This window comes from Leucopleurus acutus (assembly GCF_964270905.1).
Source record: "Leucopleurus acutus genome assembly, chromosome: 5".
Lineage (NCBI taxonomy): Eukaryota > Metazoa > Chordata > Mammalia > Artiodactyla > Delphinidae > Leucopleurus > Leucopleurus acutus.
In genome coordinates this window covers 128,698,292-128,718,643 of record NC_139147.1, presented here as the reverse complement: position 1 = coordinate 128,718,643, position 20,352 = coordinate 128,698,292, and the positions used below count along the sequence as shown (strand labels likewise).

Genomic DNA, 20,352 nt, shown 5'->3' with positions numbered 1-20,352 from the left:
ACCCTTAAACAGCCCCTGGCTGGGTGTTCAACAGAGGTTTCTACCCAGAGTATGGCAGTCAGCTTTAGTGCCGGAAGCGTAAGCTCTGACATCCCAGGAACAGTGAGCTGAATGATGACCCGGGACGGTGCATCTCTGTAGATCCCGCACCGGGTACTGCAGTGGCTGTAGTCGTGGGATGACAGAGAGTGTGCAGAGCTCAGGGCCAAGACCTCAGGGGCACCCGTCAGGGGGTGATGAAGGGCATCTCCTGCAGCCCTGACTGACCCTGGCTTCCACTGGGCTCTTGAAAACCCAGGGCCATTCATGATTCTTTCTGCAGAATGGAGCTCGACAGGGATGTCACAAGTCTGGAGGCACGGCAGTTGGAGCCTAGTGCATGCGTGATCCAAGAAGGCACAGAGTGTCTGCGTGGGGATGAGGGTGGGTGACCTGGAAGGATGAGGCCTCAACCCAAACCTGATTCGTCACGAATAACTTTCGGGGCCTGAGGTCACTGGGGCTCCTGTGATCGTTCCCCTCTCATTCAACGCACACACCCATTGCAGATGAATCCTCCGAAGCCCTCTTCCGCACGAAGATCCAAGATTCCAGTGATCTTTCCGTCACCTGTCGCATGAAGTTACCACACCTGGTGTCCCTCTGCTGGGAGCTCTTACCCGGAGGCCGCATGACCCGCTGCTCCACCGCTTCCCTTACTCAGATGTCACCTTCCCAGGGAGGCCTTTCTCAATCACTCTATTTTAAATCATTCCCTGTAGTAGCTGCATGATGGCCCTTAAAGCTATCCATGTCCTAATTCTGGAACCTGTGAAAGTTACCTTATATGGCAAAGGGGACTCTGCAGATGCGATTCGCTTAAGGATCTCGGGATAGGAAGGCAATCCTGGATTTTCCGGGTGGGCCCAATGTCATCACCAGGATTCTTATAAAACAGAGGGGAATGTATCTACTTTATGGAGAGAAGGCAACGTGATAGTGGAAGTGGAGATTGGAGTGACGCAGCTACAAGTTGGCAAGTGCCAGCAGCCTCTAGAAGCCGGCAGAGTCAAGGAAAAGGTTCTTACCCAGAGCCTCCAAAAGGAGAGGAACCTGCCTGCCAACCGAGAGACTGATTAGCCCAGTGAGGCTGACTTGGGACTTGTAGTCTCAGAACTGTTAAAGAGAATACATCGTGTTAAGCTACCAAGTTTGTAACAATGTGTTACAGCAGCCGTAGGAAACTAATACACACCCATGTGCACCCCCCATCCCCCTTCCTGCTTTATTTTCTCCCCCAGCCTTATCTGACACCTTGCATTTTTCTTGTTAGGGTCATCTGTCTCCCTCACTAGGTGTCAGCTCTGCGGGGACAGGAGCCTTGTCTGTTGTGTTCTCTGATGGATCCCCAGTGCCGGCACCCAGAGCTGCTTTTTGTGGAATGGACGGATCAGCGTCAGTGTGGACTCTGGCTCAGCCCCAGAGCAGGGCAGCCTCTCCCTCGCTGTGGTCCAGGCTCCCTTAAGACCTGGGGCGGCCCATCCTATCCCAACCTACAATGGACCCTCTCCTGTTTGTTGGATGCCAAGGCGACCCTCCTTCCTGCCCTCTGGAAGCCTCAGATACTGGGAGGTGGCACGTGAATGGCCCATGAGAGCCAGGGTATGGTGTGCCAGGTGAGGCTCTGGAGAGTGGCAGGCCCCATTCCACTAGTCCCACCCCACAGGTCTGACAGGAGCACCCTGCTGGGGGACTGCAGCATCCCCAGTCTCAGACTCCTCCTCTGTAAACAGGAATAACACCATGACCCCATCAGGGATGTGGCCAGAACTAAGCGAGAGAAGTGGTTGCTAATCCACTCTCACTCTAGTGAGGTATCACTTACTCTTATTTGGGGTGAGCTGTGCTGCTAGGTCCATTTCAGAGAAGCAGGGGGCCTGGGTTTGTCCTGCAGCCATAGTCCCAGGAATTCTGCCCTAAATGGATACTGACCTAGATTGCAAGGACAGCTGGCCACCTCCTGCTGGGAACTTGAGCTGACAGGCCCTTCCTCACTACCTGCCAGTGCCTTTCCCTGGGGATGGTGGGTTAGCCGGTGTCTCAGACAGCGATTCCCCGAGGACCTCCGAATCCTCCAGGGCATCCTCCTTCCACACTGCACCCTGGACGTAACCCTTATAGATTAGGTCATCAGTGCTGAGAGCACCAGTGGTGACATCTTGGGGCTGAGTCTACGAGAGCTCTCAGGCACCAGGCCCTGAGCAGAAAAACCGGGGTAGCAGGAGGGGAGGTTAGTGAGGTGGGGGGAGTGGAGGTCTCTAACCTGGCCTCTCCTCCAGCTGTAGCTGTGGAGCCATCTCGTCTCTACCCCGCCGTGCTCTCAGATCCAGTCACCTGCAGAGTCCGCACGGGGCTGCCCTTGCCTGCCCTCCCTGAGCCCCCAGGACCCGTCCTGGCAAAGTGAGGATTCTTGAGGAAGGGCTCTCTCACTCCCCATTGCTGAGTTAAACTTGTCCCTGGGTGGAAGGGCCTGGAAGGCTCAGCCTCAGGAGGAGAGGCCAGGGAACCGCTGTGCCTCAGTGGGAGGGAAGGCTTGCACACGGCGAGCCAGTAGGGGGAGGCCAGTTTCTACGAGAAGCAGAGCTGTGAGAAGTGTAACAGCTGAGGCCCTGGTGGTTGTTGGGGGGTGGGTGGGGCCGGGGGGCAGGGAGGGGGTCAGGCGGCTCCCGCTCTGACTCTTGCTGGCCATGTGATCTTGGACGAAAGAAAACCTTTCTAAGCCTCAGCTCACTCATCTGCGAGATGAAGATAGTAAGGGCACTGATCAAATACGACTGTCGTGAGGCATAACCCGCATGAGAATGACCATGTACGTGGTCTGGCAGGGTGCCTGCCATGAAGCTGGCACCCAGCAAATGTTAGGTATCGTGATGACAACCAGGGGGATGATGATGACAGCAGTGCATGCTGGAGCCCGAGGACTTTACTTCTCTGTTCCACGACACATGCAGCCTCTCACTGTTTTCCATGGCATGTGGGAGAGGAGAAGGGTGCTCCAGCATCCCCAGGACAGAGAGGCCCCTGCTCCCCACGGTCTGGGCTCTGCACCTGCTGTCTCTGGCCAGAACAGTGGATCCAGGCACACAGGAGCCGGGGGAGAGGTCACAGGCAGTGGCGGAACCTTACCTTGGTTGTCGTAGGAGGTGATGACCTGGGTCTGCTGGGAGTGCTGCTTCTCCACCAGGTTTCCTATTTAAGGAAGACAGAGGGAACTGCAGTGACCACTGGGCCCACGGTGGGGTGGATTTTTCCCCAGGCAGAGGAGAGAGCTGCCAGGCTTGGTCTAAACACGTGTGAATCAGCAGAGTCACACACCTGAACACAGGCAAGTGACCGGGAGCCCGTGTATGCACAGCCTCACGCTCTCGGCAGGTGCCGGCAGAGGCTGGGTTTTTCTAGAGAAGCTGGGGATGCCTCCCATGGGCTAAGTGACCACAGCTCCTGACTTTGCTGCAGCCGGGCCCAGTTCCCAAAGTGCAGAGGGTTGCCCCGCTGATCTCCACACCTTTCTTTGGAACAGCCAGGGAGGCTCCTATCCTGATTATGGGCCTGAAGCTTCGACTGGTTAACTTTGCCAAAGACCCCACAGCCAGGTGAGACCCGGGACTTGAACCCAAGTCTCCAGCCTCCTGCCTCCCTCTGAGAGGAATGGGGGGGTGTGGGTACCCTGCCACCTACTGTAGCCTAGGAGCTGGGGTGCTTGCAGTTTGGTTCAGTTTCACAGACATTTGCAGGGCACCTGTTCTGCAGGGTGAATGCTCTCCATGCACTGGCGATATTCATGTCCTGGGACACAGAGCTGTCCTCAGAGCCTAGTGGAGCCAGGCTGCTGTGGAGAGATGCTCAGCTGCTGCCACAGGCCATGGAGGGGGAACCCACAGGCTTATCTGCCCCTCCTACAGGAAGCATCGCCTTCTCTCCATCTTTCCCGTTACAGCTGCTGTGGTGGCCTGGTCTTGCCCTTGAACCTCTGCTTCAGAGGGGTGGGGGAAGGGCCACTACCACCCTGGCCTGCCAGCTTCTCCCCTGGTCTCCCACTGGGCTGCAGAAAGGCTGTTGGGCCTGTCACTGGAAGTGACCACTGGCACCTGTGCCTGGACCTGGTGCAAGCACTCAGGGGCACTGGCCTGACCGGGTTCCATTCATACGACATCCCTTGTGTACCCAACCAGATCTGTCACTCAGCGTTTCCCATGCCTGGGCTCAGGCAGAAGCCAGTCAGGGTGGATGGGTGGGTGGGTCACTGAGCTGGGCTGGACGTGTGATCCTCCTGGCTGGGAAGCACATCCTCTCCAGCCTTCTCTATAAGCAGGCCCAGCCAGGACCCTTAGCCCCCACCGGGCTGAGGTCGGTTGGTTGGCCAAGGGCCAGGACCGCTGTGTGTGCCAACCCAGGGTGATGCAGTATGCTGGGCTGGAGCTCCAGGCCAGACCCAGGCGAGGACAGGGCAGCTGCCTCCTGCGGGCACAGCTGGCCGCATCCCTGCTCTGCTGGCTGATGGAAGAAATAGGATCTGGGAAGGGAATCCTCAAGGAGGATGATTGGCTGGCATAGCTGCTGTGGGCTATTTATAGTCAGGGTTGCACAGTTGGTTTCCCTGTAGCTGTGGGGCGTTAGTCCCTGTGCTGCTAGGCAGACTTCGGCCAGGACCAAGGAAAGCAGCCAATCACAGCAGGGGAAGCCCGTTGCCGGGCAAGCTGGTGGCTCAGCCCAAACACCTGCTGCTTGGAAAAGTTTGAAGTACTCGGGCTCCCCCCACCCTGCCAACGCCCCAGCCCAAGGAGTGCACAGTGCAGAAAGAGGGGGGACATGTGCCCTTTGGACCAACCCCACGTTCAGCCACATTTGTGCACACTCCACCAAGCACAAGCCATCAGCTGCTTCCTTCTCAGATGAAAGCCATCCAGTTACCAGGGCTGGGTGCCTTGGGCACCAGCAAGGCAAGCATGTACCCAGGACCTCACCATCAGAAAACACAGAAAGAAGCTGGAATTTTAACCTCTGCACGGATGCAAGCATGCCACTCAAAAAAATAAATAAAATTTGACTTAGTAAATTTTAAATTGCGTTATGTTGGTGGAGTGGTGGAACTATCATCTTTCCCAGGCTCAAGGCCTCTGTGCGGCCTCTCTCCAGCCCTGCACTTACCTGAAACTCTCAGTTCTTGGGTGGTATTGCAAGAACTATAATCATTCTCTTTGTCGGCTGGTACATTGTACTAAGACCCACTTCATGTCTTAAGGAAGAGTCTTGTAAGAGTTATCACGTCTCTTTGTGTTTTGTTATATTTTTCCACTAAACTTCCCCCAAACCAGGAACCCCGAAGACGGTAAAAAGAGGATGAATTCAGTATATTTCAATCCTCTCCTGAGGACTGATAACATTAATAACATGCCCGAGAAGCCATAAGATGAATTTCCAACAACTCAGGCAAAGTAAGAGCTGCAACAAGCACAGACGCAGTGTCTCTTTCCTCCCACGTGGCCCGCCTGCCCTCCACCCACCCGCACACTGGCCGAGCCTCCCTGCATGGGCTGCTATGTGCTTCTGTGGCTGTCAGGTGTCTGGAGGTCTGATTCTTACTGTAATTCTCAAGAGCCCACAGCACAGTTTCGCTAACCTTGGCGTCTGCTTAGGTAGAGCTGGAACTGGTGCGCCTACCATCTGATGGCCCCGTATCAAGGTTTAGGAAGCCGTCCCACCCATGCATGCCCATCAGCCAGGACTCAGAGGGTGGTCCCTGGTGGGGGGGTGTCTTGAGGATAAGTTATCTCCATGCACAGTGCAGGGGACACAGGCAAGCTCTTCACCTCCAGGGTGCTGAGACTCGGCTGTGGTGAATGGCATTATGATGCAATCATTCTAACATGGCCCCAGGAGGGCAGGCACTCCCGACTGTCCCATTCACTGTTCCATCTCCAACAATTAGAACCCTTCCCAGCACAAACTAATCACTGTCGACCTTTACCGAGGGAATGAATGCATGAACTTACTTTTAGAATTTCATCCTCCCCTTTTGTTACTGTCAGAAGGATGGCAGAGCATAGGTGCTCTGTTTTGTTCAATTGGGGTCCTGTTTCCCCATTTGTGGAGGGTCATGGGGGCGTGGATCCCTTCCTACTGGCATTTGATGAGTCAGTCATCCGATCCTGGGGCTCACACAGTCGGAATCTGACTGAATCCCCTACTGGGGCTCAGGGAATGGAGGTCTGATTCTTACTGGAATTCTCACATGCCCACAGTGCAGTTCCACAGTGTTTGTTCCTGGAGGCCGGGCTTACAAATCTCACAATAAGGGCACAGAATAAGGCCCAGTATAACGGTTCATGCATGGCCTGGTCAGAGAAATTCTGGGCCTGCAGGGGGAAAGACACCTGGCACCATAAAGAGGCTTTGGAAGCTGATTTCTTCTTATTGTATTCGGGATCCCAGGCCAGGAGCCACAGAACCCTTGAGTGGCATCTCCCGAGGCCTTGAGTAACACCACCCAAGGCAGGCTGCTCTCTTCTCTGTTCAGAAATATTTTCAAAAGATGGGTGCGCCAAGATGCATGGGATGCATGACCTGGGAAGCCCCACCTCCCATGGGAACACACCCAAACCCACCATCCCATATGATGCCAAGTTCTTTATAGCTCAGTCAGCGAACAAGGGGTGCTCAGGGTTATAGCATCTCTCCGCCTGCCTCCCCGCACACCCTCCAGGAAATTGGTGGACCTGTTGCCAAGGAAAATTTTCCAGGGTCACAGTGCCCCCAGAGGCCTGGCTGCATCACAAGCAGCCACTGTCTGAGTGGTTAGATGTCTAGACTAGTCCTCAAGCAAGTGAAACCCAATGCTTCCAGGCATTTTTCAGTGTGTTGAATTCCAGAGATCGAAAAGAAAACAAAATGAAAATGAGAGAATTTACCATGTAGGTCATTTCTTTCTAATTTCTGCCATCTCCGGATTCCGTTTCCAACACCTTGAAGCCCTGTGAAGTGACAAGGACTGGCGTGAGGCTCTCTGCGGTGGGGAGACTCAGGTCAAGTGTGTGATGCACCAGTTGCAAACTGATCTGGGCTAAAGCGGGACTGGTGGAGCTTGGCTCTCCCGGGATCCGAGGGAGGCTGCCCATGAATGAAATGCATTTGAAGGAATGAATGCAAGCCTCCACGTTCAAAACATTAAAAAAATATTACCACGGTAGTTTCCAAGGGTGGTGGGTTGGTTATCAGGATCATTCAGGGAGAATTTTCACAATAGAGGTGCCCCTTTGTCACTCCCACATTTCCACTGCATAAATATGGAAGCATTATTGTGAAGACATTTGCCATTCATTTTTCCTGCCTACTTCTGTATGTGGTGAATCTCCCACTTTTAGAGTCTTGATGTGGGTGGCAGGTGGGCAAAGATGGAAACTGATGGATCCTTATGGGAACTGAACGTGATGGTTGCCTGCTCTCCCAGCCTCCCTTGCAGCTAGAGCATGGACCTGTGTGGCCGAGGCATCCACTGATATGAACCTGTGTCCCATTCTGTCTTGGGACCTAGTGAGGCAACAGGGAAGCGAATGGAACCACTCTCTCTCTCTCTCTCTCTCTCTCTCTCTGGTGGTGGCTGGAAGTGATGGCTGCAAGGTCGAGTTCCTGGCACAGAACAGGCAAACGTTCTGGCAGCGCAAGCTGCTGCAATAATTTCAAGTTCCTGGCGCAGAAGGAGCGTCTAGGGCTCCTTGGTGGCAGCGGAGGCTTCCTCACCAAACCAGCCATTCCGCACAGCTTATGGTCGCGTTCCTGGAAGCTCAGCCTCCAGTCTGGGTCTCCAACCCTTTGCACCACTCTGAGCACCCCCAGGCTTTTCTTGACACCCTTCTTTTCCGCAGAGCCCTCCATAGTCAGTGTCTGGGCCTTACCACTCAGAACCTTCACCGACACTTGGGGAGTGGAATGCACACATCCCATCCACTTTGGGGATAAAACCTAAGGCGTTGAAGCTTTTTCAGACCTGGTGTGGCAGCTTTAGGCTACCTCCTCCATGGCCAGGGGAATATACAATAGGAGTTGAGGGCTTCTAGGCATGTTTTGGAGAAGTGCGGCTCTAAGGAAACTGCTGGGGAAATGCTAGGGCCCTGCAAGAAAGGGGAGGGAGTATCTGCTGACTTGCAGCCCAAATTCCCAGTGCACACGCTCCCTCTGACTCTTTTCTGCCACAGGGACACAACAGAAAGCCACCTGGTCACACCCTTACTCAGTCCTCTGCATGTGAGAGTAACCAAGCTTTGCTCTTTTCTCAAAGCAGAGCTCAGGCCCTCCTTTGCAGAGCCGGGGAAGATTCCCTGTGCAGCCGGGGGCCTGGAGCGGGGAGGAGACTGGAGGAGATGCCTGGAAGTGGGGGAGGGGTGGGTTTTGGATCTCTGTGCACTAACAGGAGGCCTTGGAACAAGCTGGTCTTGTCCAGCATTTCCCCTCCTTAGCTTGTCCCAAGGAGTGGGCCCGCAGGCTGGCTTAGCCAGCGGTCTCCTGGACATTACTGCTGCCCAGCGGGCCTTGGAGGTCATGCATGCTCCCTCTTCCCTGCTCTGGTGCAGAGCTGTCTGATCATCAGTAAGTGACACGGGTCTCTCCGCTGCCATAGCACCTGGGAGAAATGTCTGTCAGGAAAATATTTGGAGAAAAATTTCAGCAGAGAGGGCTCAGCAAACAGCAGTCTTCTTTCCCTGAGTCACGGTCATGAGTGTGAAGTGCATTGGTCTGGCCTCATGTAGGCTTTATGCTGGGTGCTGGACACTTCTCTGAGCAGCCCCGATCTCTGGCATCTCTGGGCCTTCTCTGTGTTCTCTGCCCTCTCTTTCTAGTGTCAGAGCCTTTCGGAGAGATGTGATCAGAAGGAGAGAGGGAGGAGGGGACTCATGCGCTAACCTGGAGCTGCGCCTCGTGGGGGGCCTCTGGCCTTCCGGACCGCAGTCCGTGCAGTAGGGGCAGCCACATTTCTATCAAGGAAGGCCAACGGCCTCTGCCAATTTCCTCATTACAAATACCCCTGCGCGGGCCATCTCCCCTTCTCCCAGGGGCAGCTCTGAGAACTAAAGAACCAACTAACCCAAATAACTCCTGGGCCCCAAATCCCTCGGGAGACTGGGGCACCTGCCAACATTCTCAGCTCTCCAGAATCTCTATTCTTTCCCCTGTCTGCCTCCCCAGGAGGTCACCAGGAGCTATGGGGCAGCTGCAGCTTGTGGGGCTGGTGGGGGGCAAAGCCACCCACGGCACTGTTGCTCAGCAGGGTAGGTGGAAGGTGCACGTTCAATGTGCATAGGGGCTGCGGGGACAGAAGAACTGGGGACCACCTTCAAGGAGCTCTGGAGCTGGAAGGGAGACAGGAGGCAGGTCATTTTACTTTGAGGGCTGTGAAGCTTCGCTCCCAAAAAACCAGGACACAGTGCGTCTAGTGCGCCCTCACACCAGTCTCCTCAAGGGCTCCTGAGGGCTTCCTCAGGGACTCGGGGCAAGGGGGTTCCCAGATGTATGAGGGGCTGATTTAACCGCCATTGTTCTCCATCTCTACTCTCTTCACGTTGTGTCCTGTTCTCTGGAGAGTACAGAGGCCAGAGCCCTGCTTTCCACAATCACTCTATGAAAAGTTGCTTTATTTTGCCAGTCTACTCTTCCCCAGAAAGTCTGTAGGACAAGTAGAGTCAACAGAGAAGCCAAAGTGGGGAGAGCAGATTTCAAGTCTAAGCCTACCCAAGCTTGTGTGCCTTCTACACTTGGCATGCCTTCTGCTGTAGGAGGCTGGGAGAGGGCTCAAGAAAGGGGACAGTGAGGCCATGAACTGTGCAAGGACACCAAGGGAGGGTCCCACCTCAAAGCTGACTCAGCACACGAATCCCCCTGGGTCCCCTGTGCCCTGCAATGCGGCCTCGGGCACGCAGGAGTCAGGCCCGAGGTCCCTTTCCTCCAGGGCATCTTCCAACCTGATCTGCACCCTTCAAAGGGTGACCAGGAGGAAACCTGCTCCCGGGGGTGACGGAAGCACGGCAGGCCTGCACGGGGTGTCAACTGGGGCAATCGCGGAGCTGCGCGTTGCCACGGGATGCCAGAGGCGCCGCGCGGAGGCGCAGCCAGCCTTAGGGAGCGGGTCGGCCTCGGGGACCCCTTTCGGGGGGGCGCGTAGCGCGACCCCCCAACAGGCGGGCCCTGGGGTGAGGAGGTCCAGGGGCTGGAGGCCGGGCCCTGCCTGGGGGCGCATTACCTCCTCTGCGCTGCGGAGGCGCGCCCGGGTCCGCCTGGCGGTCCGAGTGCGCGCCCTGTGCGGCGTGCCGCTTCTCCGAGTGCACGATCAGCAGCATGTCGATGGATACGGCGTTGCTGTCCTTCTTCAGCTCCATGGTGCAGCCAGCTCCGGCCAGTGCGCGGCGGCCGCTCGCGAGGCTGCCTGAGCTGCAAATGGCTCGTAAGCGCCGCTGCCCGGCGCGGGAGACGGCGAGGGTGCGGGAGAGGGCGCTCCTCGCCGCCCGGCAGCCGCGCCGCGTTTCGCTGACTCTGCCAAACTCGCCATTAGGGCCCGCCCGGGAGGGCGCTACCCTAATGAAGACGTTCTAAGTCACCTTTGAAAGGAAATTCCCGTCCGGCCGCTCTCCGGAGCCTCCCTCCCCGCGCCCCCTGTCTCCCGCCCCTGCCGGCCGGGCGCTGGCCCATCCCGCGCTCCCCCGGGCCTTCCTGAAATGGCCAGCAGCAGATCTCCGAAAGCCGCGGCAAATACAGAAATTGTACAGTGCTGTCAACAAGGAGAATCAGTGCAGGGAAAGAGAAACGGCAAGGGGGGCCCAGATTCAATTCCAAAATGTGGAGAAATTGGCCAAGTTTTGGCCTGGGCTCCACTGCCTCCCCGGGTGGGCTTGGAGGTTGACAGCTCCCTTCCTTAGAGGGAGGTGTGTGGGGCGTTGGGGTCAGGACACCCCCTCCTCCATTATGGCCCCACCAGAACTTGGAACTTGCCCACTGGGCGTCAGCCTAACAGCCCTGCCTGGTCTGAAGTGAAAGTCTTAACATCTCTGTACCTTCTAGAAGCCTGGCCCTAGCCCACTGGGGAAGGGGGAGAGGGAGGGGAGGAGGCTGGGTGTGGGGAGCGGCCTGCCTCGGTTGGCAGCCAGGGAGCTGGACCTGAGGGCCCGTCTATTTTTAGTGAGGCCTGGCCTGCCCAGCCAGCGGCAGCAGAGCCTTTGGCTCTGGGACTCAGGAGTGTTTACAGCGCATCTGCTTGGCAGCCCTCGGCACCGCGGGCCTACCGGGCTGGGGTCAGTCCCTTAACTTGAGTTTCCACTGTTAAGAAATACCGTGGGCGTGGAGAGCTTTTGCTCTGGGACCCTCCTTGCTGTGGAGTTAGGTGACCCTACCTTGCAGCGTGGCCGCTGAGACCTCCCGCCACCTCTTGGAGGCAGACCGTATGGCACAGGCCTGGGTTCCACACTTGCTACCCCTGTGACCTTGGACAAGCCACTTCCCCTCATTTTGTCACTCGTATCATGGGCATAATGCAGGTCCTGCTGTAACAGTGACATGCATGTGAGGTGCCTGGTGCATTGTAAGTGGTCTTCAAGTGGTACCTGTCATTCTTACCTGATTCTAAGGGCGAGGAAAGGGACAGGTGAAGTGACAAGTCAGTGATGGAGCTGGGGGTCACAAAGCTGAACTCTCAGACTCTGAAGATCTTTCCTCACTGACTGTGGCTCACAGTTTAGTCACATGTAAAGACCGCCACCCCATTGTATCACCGCCGCCCCATTGCCCACCGGGCATCCGATGAAAGGAGCGGTCACTGGCTTCCGGCAGTGTTGACTGGAGTCCTGAGAGAGCTGAGTGCAGGACCAGTAAAGATGATGACTCGCAAGGCAGTTTCTTCATGCAGCAAGCCCTGTCCTTCCCTGTCCTGTCTGCATGTGGGCATGTACACACACACACACGCACACACACACACACACACACACACACACACACACACACACACGCAGGGCTGGGAGGCTGGCTAAGCCTTGCTCTCTAGATGACTAGGGAAGTAAGAACTATGGATTATTCAATATCTGAAGCTGCTGGGGTCTTGGAGATTGCCCAGGCAGCTCTCTGTTCCTAGCATCACCTCACCACTGGGGCTAAGTCCTTTGAGGGTGCGGATCCCAACAGAAGCTCCTGTGCGGCACCTGAATGGGGCTGCGTGGGGAGGGCAGGGAGCTGAAGCCCCCTCAGCAGACATTTGCGTTCCATCCCCCATGCTTACTCCCCTGCTGGGAGTGTCATTTTAGGAACTCGCTCACCATGGCGTACCTTCCATAGCTGCCTTTGGAGGAGGGGATGATGACCTGGGGCAGGGGGGAGGGTGGTGGTGCTAGCCTGAGCTCCAGGAAGATGGTCTGGGACCCCCTGCCTTTCCAGAGTACTTGAAAACAGATCTTTGGGGCAGGGCTTCTCCCCCATGGCACTATGGACATTTGAGGCCAGAGAGCTCTTTGCTGTAGGGGGACGTCCTGTGCACTGTAGGATATTTAGCAGCACCCCTGGCTTCTACCTAACTAGATGCCAGGAGCACCCACTTCCCAGTTGTGACAACCCAGAACAACTCCAGTTGTTGACGTATGTTTCTTGGGGGACAAAAATGCAGTCAGAACACTGATTTGGAAAAAACCCGTAAATATAGGGGCCACGTTGCCTTGACTGCTTTGGGAGATGGTGCCGCTCCTGGATCCTGATGCTGCCCAGAACCTGGACCCACTCTGGAGAGGCTCCCACCCACAGCCCTCAGTCTTTGGGCCTGCCAGAAGCATGAGCAGAAAGAAGAGATGCTTTCCTCACCCCCACCCTCCCCCATCCCCGGCCTCAGGTGACCCATACCCTCATCTAGAGCCTCATCGGTTCCGGGCTGAGAGGGAGACACCACGGGGAAGGTGATGTGGGCGAAGGCATTAGGGTGTATCAGGAAAGGGAAGGGGGAGCAGGACTGAAGACCGAGGCTACGAGGTACCCGTCAGAGGATCTATCCCTCTGCTTAAAATCCCTCTCCAGTTGTTCCTACAACCAGCGGGACAGAGAACAGACACTCAGCCTATGATTCACACCCTAGTCCAGCCTCCTTCTACAGACCCATGTCTTCCTCTTTCGCTGCCAACTCACACACGCTGCAGCCACAGCCATGCCCACTGCTCCCCGAGCACATCTGGCCTTTCTGCTGCCAGGCTTTGCTCCGCACCTCCTAATAGCCCCTCTATCCTGCCACCATCCTGAACAACACGGGATCCAAGGACCTCAGTATCCTGACCCAGCTAATTAATCTACACCCTCGTCTGAGGATCTGACAAGCCAGGGGATATCTCCGTGTTAGGGCAGAACTTTAATTATTTTAATCACAATGACTTGGAAATTTCAGGACACCTAGAGACAAAGAGCAGTCATATGGCTGTATTGTCTCCTTTATCCTCTGTCACATCTAATACCCAGACACATCCAGCTGTCACCCACATTGCTTTCACCCCTTTGCTTGAAGGGGGGATTTGTCAATTGAGTGGTTCTGAGCCCCGAGCCCACTTTCCTATTTTGGCGGTGGGGGGTGGTTGATGGGAGGAGGCTTGCCCTTGCCAGAAGGGGTTGTGTTCTGACTCACATTATTGTTTTTCCTCAGCAATAGTAGTTCCTCAGGGACCACCAGTCCTAACTCTTACTTCTCTAGAGATTCCAAGAGGCAAGTTTTCCCCTTTTCTATAGAGACCTAATAGGCAAGCCAACCCACGGAAGGCTCTTAGCCGGCAATCTGTAGACACAACATGCTTTTCTCCATTGGTGCAGTGGGGAAGGGGTGCACAGAGAGGGGGCCGACTCGGGGAAGGGCAGCAGACCGGGTCCCCGCCCCTTAACACTCTCGCTTCCCCTGAGATGGGCAAACAGTTACACGGGGGACCAGACATCTTTCCCAGAAACCTTTTTCACCGCTGTTGTGGGCTTCTCCTGGAGTCATGACCAGCCTGGCTTGGCTGGCTTCTACTTCTGAGTCTTTGTTATTGCTTTCACTTCTTCCTGGAAGACTTTTTAGACGTCCCTGGCAAGCTCGGTCTAGCCATCCTTCAAGGCCTGACATGAGACCTCACCTCCACCCTGAAGCCTTCCTGGGCACCCTAGTTCCTGCAAGTCCTAGAGAATGCCAGCTCTCTGTGGTGCCTCTCATTGTATCCATCCCGATAGTTAACAGGACTTGGAAGATTATCCCAACTCTGGTCCCACACTCATCAAATTTACAAAACCTGTCAATTCCCACTGAAGCAGTTATGCCAGGAAGATGTATGCTTCCAGATTCCCTCCTAGCGGGGTGACCTTGGGCAATGTACTTAACCTCTCTGAGCTTCAGTTTTCCTCATCTGTCAAATGGGTGAGGGAGTTGAGATAAAGTGCTTAGCGATAGCTTAGTTAAAGCTATAGTGGTTTCCTGTATTCTGGTCAGACCCCTGTGTGTCCTGGTCTGAGGAGGTTCTCATGGATGTGGTTCCACAGTTGGGGAGGGTGGACAGAAGAAACTGGAGGCATCCTTGAACCCCTCCTGGAGCAGGAAGTTGCCTTCCCTCCTGTGTCACTGTCCTCTGTCGCTGTTCTGCCATTGCAGAGAAACTCAGTGAGTCACAGAATCCACTTCTTGCACAACTGAATTCAGATCTGTGCAGCGGAGTGTGGCTCAGCACAGCTCTTCTTCCTTCCCCCCATCCCCCCCCACCTATGCTCTGTGAACACGGTGTGCATTCAATGGGATGTGCCTCTGTATTATCTCCATTTTATGGATGAGAAAACTGAGACTCAGGGACCTAAGGAGACCTATACAAGGTCCCACAGTGTCTCATACATAGCACTGGTGCCCTAACCCTAGACACCATACCCTGTATGACCCCGAAGCTCATGTGCTGAACCACCCCCCGCCCCCTGAGACCATCACATGCTTTTGAGATGCCTAGCGTCCCAGCCGAGGGGAAGAACAGCCGTCAGCCTGCAGGGGAGATGCTTTCAATGGTCATAAGGAACACACCTTGAGCCAGGAGCCCAAGACATCTGTTGAGGTTCCTGGGAAAATTCTCTGAGCTCAAGCCCTGAGTTGGGCCTTTGGGGACAGATTTCTTAGGCTCTGTGTCATCTCGGTGGGTGAGAACTGGTGGCAGTGGCAATAGACAAATATTGGTGGTCGGGAACATTCAGCAGCCTTTAGGAGCTGTGAGGGATGGAGAGGGAGGCAGAGTTCTGCCATTTGCAGAATCATTAGGAGGTGTGCTGCAGAGAGGATGGTTAATCTGTAAAGAAGCCTTGCTATTTCTGCTGGGTTTGTCTTGAGGATGCTTCCTGGCACCGGCTGCAGCTTATTCTTGAGACCCTACTGTGGGCAGTGCCATCATGATGAAATGACACAGTAAGCGCTCAGGGAGGCGGTACCTGTCCTCCTAAAGAGGAGGGTCCAGGAAGGCTATGAGGTGGGGCGGACATCCAGACAGTGTCCTTGGTGGTGAATGAGTCGGAAGAGCCCCAGAAGGGTGAGGACTTTCCAGGCTGAGGAACAGCCTGTGGGGGAGAGGGTGGGGACAGGGAGAGTGCTGGAGGTGAGAGAGAAGATGACACGTTTCAGGAAGTGAAAGCAGGGTGGTCTGGTTGATGCCGCAGTACAGGGAGGAGGGCTCAGAGGGGAGCCCAAGAGCAGCAGGGGGTCAGCATGAGGGGAGGCCTGCAGTGGGTGGGGCTCCTGTTGCCACCCTGAGCCGTGATGGATATTGTCAGCAGGGAAGGGAGAGCAGGGAGTGTTCACGAGGGCGAGGCCTGAGGGTACATACTGTGGGCTGGGCTTCTGGAGAGGCTGCTGGGTAAGGGGATACTGGTGTGAAAAGATCGTCAGACACCACACTTGGGCTGTGTGATGAAGGGGCGTCTGGGAGTGTGGTGCGAACTGCCCAGGTGAGGTGGGGAGCTGGGCTCAGAGCAGGCAGGAGCACAGGCAGGCGCCAGGCGCTGGTGGAGCAGGCAGGTGACACGAGGGGCCTCCACTCCAGCTGGAGGGCAGACCCAGCTCAACCCTCAGACACAGGTGACCGTTCAGGGTGAGGGTGGGACCACCCCCAGCAGGGCTCCCTAGAGGGGTCTGTGAAACAAGCCGTCCTGCCAAACTCATGCTCATTATTGAAATGCAAGCTTTATATAGGGAAGAAAATAGAATCACCCAATCTCATCATCCAGGGATAATCACTTTTAAACATTTTGTTGTTTAGCATTTCCTTCAACTACAACATATAATTATTACAACATATATAATAAATGTGTGTGCATATATACACACATATATATGTGTATATACTTATTTAAAAAATAAAACTGGGATCACATCATATAGAGCTTGGTCTCGTGATTTTTTTAGTCTCAACACAGGTAGTGAATAGTTTACTGAAAGGTATTCAAAACCTAATTTAAAAGGCTGCTTCATCACCCACTATACCGATGTACCTCAATCCATTTTTCTATTTTCTTGTTGTTGAACTTTTAGTTTGTTTTGCATTTTCCACTTTTATAAATAATATGTTGATAAATATCTGTGTGCTTATACCTTTGACCACATTTCTGATTATTTCTTTAGAAGTAGATTCCAGGTAGTGGAATTACTTGAGTCAAAGGTTATGACTATTTTAAGGCTTGAGATAGATATAATGTCCAATCACTTTCCAGAGAAATCGATATAATGTCCAATCACTTTCCAGAGAAATCATGCCTGTTTACAATCTCACTAGCTGTGTACGTCCGACTCCCTGTAGACCGTCACAAGTAATGAATACCGTCATTGTGTGAACCTTTGTCATAATATAATTGATACATGGTAACTCTTTCTAATTTTCATTTTAAACTTACCACTGAGATTGAACAATATTTTTTACATAAATTTACGTGTGTGGGTATGTGTGTGTTAAATCATTAAACTTTAAATAGTTTGAATCCTTAGTTCCTTTTTCCTACTGGAATGGCACAAACATTTAAATATCAGTTTGAAAAATGAATACTCTTCCAAACTACCTAGAGCTTTTCTATTTCATAGCAAAGTCTATGGTGAGGTAATGGCCACGCTGGGATCACGTTAAGGTCTTTGAGGACCAACTCATGGTCTTCCTCATTCCTGAGTCCCCCTTCCTGTGCCTCCTATGTGTCTCGCACACAAGAGGCGCTCGATAAATGTTTGAATCAAATGGGGTGGAATGAGTGTTCCCAGCCAGCAAGACCTCTCCCTTTAGCTGAGAGAGGTACCAGCCGTCCAGAGACTGGTAGCACTTGCTCTTCTATGTCTCCCTCGGACCTTCAGGGGATAGAGGAGAAGAAGGTGAAATGAGGACAAGCAGCTCTAAAAGTGCCTCCCCCGCTCCTGGCAGAACCATCTGGAGCACGGATCTGGGGAGAGTTTGGTTCTGACAGTGTTGTTCAGTCCCACGCAGCCGCCCCACCTCACCGCAGCCGGGAGCCAGAGCTGTGACATTTCTGTTAAACACGGTTTCCGTTCTCAACCTTTCTGGTATGTCCCTCCCCGATGGCCCGTCAGCCGTTCCCTGTCAGTATTTCTGTCCATGACACCCTCATCACCAGTCCCTATTTTTCTGTCCATGGCTCATTCCGACCCCCTTTCTTGCATATAATGAGATGCACCTGTGGGAAGAACCACATCCAAGTTCCAGGTAGTTTAAATTTTGGAGTCTTTATACTCGCTGGCGTTCTTGGCCTTTTCCTGTGGATGGATATGATGAAAATCAATTTGTCTTTCATCATCACTTCCAAAATATCTCAGGCCATGCCAAGAGAGGTATCCAGTGGCACATGAAAGCCCATGGAGAGATTACCCCTTCAGCTTCACCAAGTGTTTATTGCCGAGCTATTGAAATGTCCCTTACATGTTCCTCGATCTGCTTCTCTCTCTGATGGAAGCAAGGCGTCCTCACACCTACTTCCTGCTTCAAAGTTCGTCCACCTGCTGTCACCTACTTCTGTGCAGAATTCTGCATTTTTACTTCCATGAACTCATGTCGTCCTCGCTCTAACCAAGGCTGGGCTGATGCCTTTTGTCTGTTTTATTGGCAGAGAAACAAGGAGCAAGAAATCTGTTCACACGGTTTCACCAGTGTACCAACTCTGGCTTCTAGATGGGCCCAGTGCTCACACACTTGCCGTCCTGCGTGTTTTAATAGAAAGGGCACAGATGTCTTTTCCGGGAGCAGGCTAAGACTTGGATGGGCCACTTGTGGGGCCCAGAGCTGTGCTCCTGGTCACGCGTGTCCCCTGGGGAAGAGCCCTCGTGCCTCATGGTGGGAGGCTGTCTGACGGGGTGGTGAGGAGACTCCCAGAAAATGACTTTGGAGTATCTGAACAAAAACACACATGAAGGGTTTCCCTGGTGGCGCAGTGGTTGAGAGTCTGCCTGCCAATGCAGGGGACACGGGTTCGAGCCCTGGTCTGGGAAGATCCCACATACCGCGGAGCAACTGGGCCCATGAGCCACAACTACAGAGCCTGCGCGTCTGGAGCCTGTGCTCTGCAACAAGAGAGGCTGCGATAGTGAGGGGCCCGCGCACTGCGATGAAGAGTGGCCCCCGCTTGCCACAACTAGAGAAAGCCCTCGCACAGAAATGAAGACCCAACACAGCCAAAAATAAATAATAAATAAGTTTTAAAACACACACACACACACACACACACACACATACACACATGAAGTCAGAACAGCCTTTTGATCATTACTGGGGATCCCTGGGGACTGTCGGGAGGAAGCTGGTGCCCATCTGCCCCAAGCGGGACAGGCCCAGTGGCCTAGATCCCAGGGGGCACAAGGGAGCCGGTTTTCAGTGTCAGTGCGGGCTCCAGCCCTTCCTGTTCCTGGGCAGAGCCTCCAATAGGAGACATGGATATTTTTAGTCTCACGTGTGCAGGCACAGGACAAGGCGAGCTGGAAGGGAACAGCTAATAAACCATGGTCCTTATTAAGTTGGGAAGGATGAAATGAGGGGAGGGTGGGGAGCCCGGTGGAACTTTTTTGCACATGCCTCATTTTCAGAGAACTCTCCATAATTCACAGAGAAAGATTGAGGTCAGGACGATCATGCATATCCCTAGTTACAGAAGCCTGAAAGTGGAGCAGGCTCACATCCTGCAGCCTGCTGGTCCCCTCCCCACGGACTCACTCTACCCCCTGGTGAGCAGGTGGGATGGATGTTCAGCTTTGGGGCTTGGCTATCAAGGCTCTCGTGGTGGCAGGGTCTTCAAAAGGACCCGATTAGAACCCATGCCCAACAGGATCCTCGCAGCCTCAGGGGATAGTTGAGTGGTATCAACTATTATCGTGATTTCACAGGATTTGGAAATGGAGGTTCAGAGACATGCAGGCACTTGGATAAGGCCACACAGTTGGGAAGTGGTAGAGCTGGGATTGAAACTCAGTGTCCTAGATCAAGGCTTACTGTTGTTTACCAATACATTCCACTTTTCCCCAAATGATAGTCAGTCGTGTGTAAGACTCATTATCTGTTTTATAAACCATAAAACTTTTTTTTTCTATGCCAACTCTTTGTCAGGAACTCTATCATTGGAATGAGGCAGTGATCAGTGACAAGGCTACAGCTGTTGCTCTCAAGAGCTCTGGTCTTGTTGAGGGTAACATAGACCCATCCCCCTCATTCACCCACTCCTCCATCCCCATCCCATTACCAATTCCTTCGTTCCATCTAGAACCAGACACTGCGTTCCAGGCCTTGAGTCTGGTGTGGTGGGCACACAGAGATGAATGAGTCTCTCTCTTGTAGTGGACCTAGAAAACAGTGTGCAGGTCCACGTATGAAGGAAACAGTGGAATTTAAGAGGATCCTGAGAGGAGCGACAGAAAGAATATTGCTGCAGGACAAACAGAAGAGAGGGGGCTGAAGGAGATCAATTAAGGTCACTAGCTTCTGCTTTGGGGGGAAGATGAAAGAAAGAAAGAAAGAAAGAGAGAGAGAGGGAGGGAGGGAGGGAGAGGGAGGGACAGAGGGAGAAAAGAAGGAAGGAAGGAAGGAAGGAAGGAAGGAAGGAAGAGGGAGGGAGGGAGGGGGTAGGGAGGGAGGAAGGAAGGAAATATGCGTTGAATATCCACTGCATGCGAGACCCTGTGCTAAGTGCTTTCATTCATCTTAATTGTCTCAACAACATGCAGTTTGGAGATGAGGGACAGGGTCTCAGATAGGGCATCTGTTTAACATGAATAAAACCTGAAGAGCAGGGCTGGGTTGAGTATGCTTGCTATCACAAAGCATCAGAGCGAGAGCT

The 20,352-nt window shown here is 53.8% G+C and overlaps 1 protein-coding gene across 3 annotated transcripts in view; it reads right to left on the bottom strand.

The window, feature by feature from the left end:
• The window catches only part of KY (kyphoscoliosis peptidase), a gene marked incomplete at both ends in the record, with an annotated part of 45,673 nt that extends 35,267 nt beyond the window's left edge, over positions 1-10,406 (bottom strand). For 2 of the 3 annotated variants that reach the window (XM_082840304.1, XM_082840305.1), the window contains 2 exons: positions 6,948-7,010; positions 10,271-10,406. In XM_082840304.1, the coding sequence (XP_082696430.1) occupies positions 6,948-7,010; positions 10,271-10,406 (199 nt within the window). Of the gene's footprint in view, positions 1-3,165; positions 3,229-6,947; positions 7,011-10,270 lie in introns of all 3 variants that reach the window. The other variant, XM_082840303.1, reaches the window with a different exon arrangement.
• Positions 10,407-20,352: the final 9,946 nt, after the last annotated feature.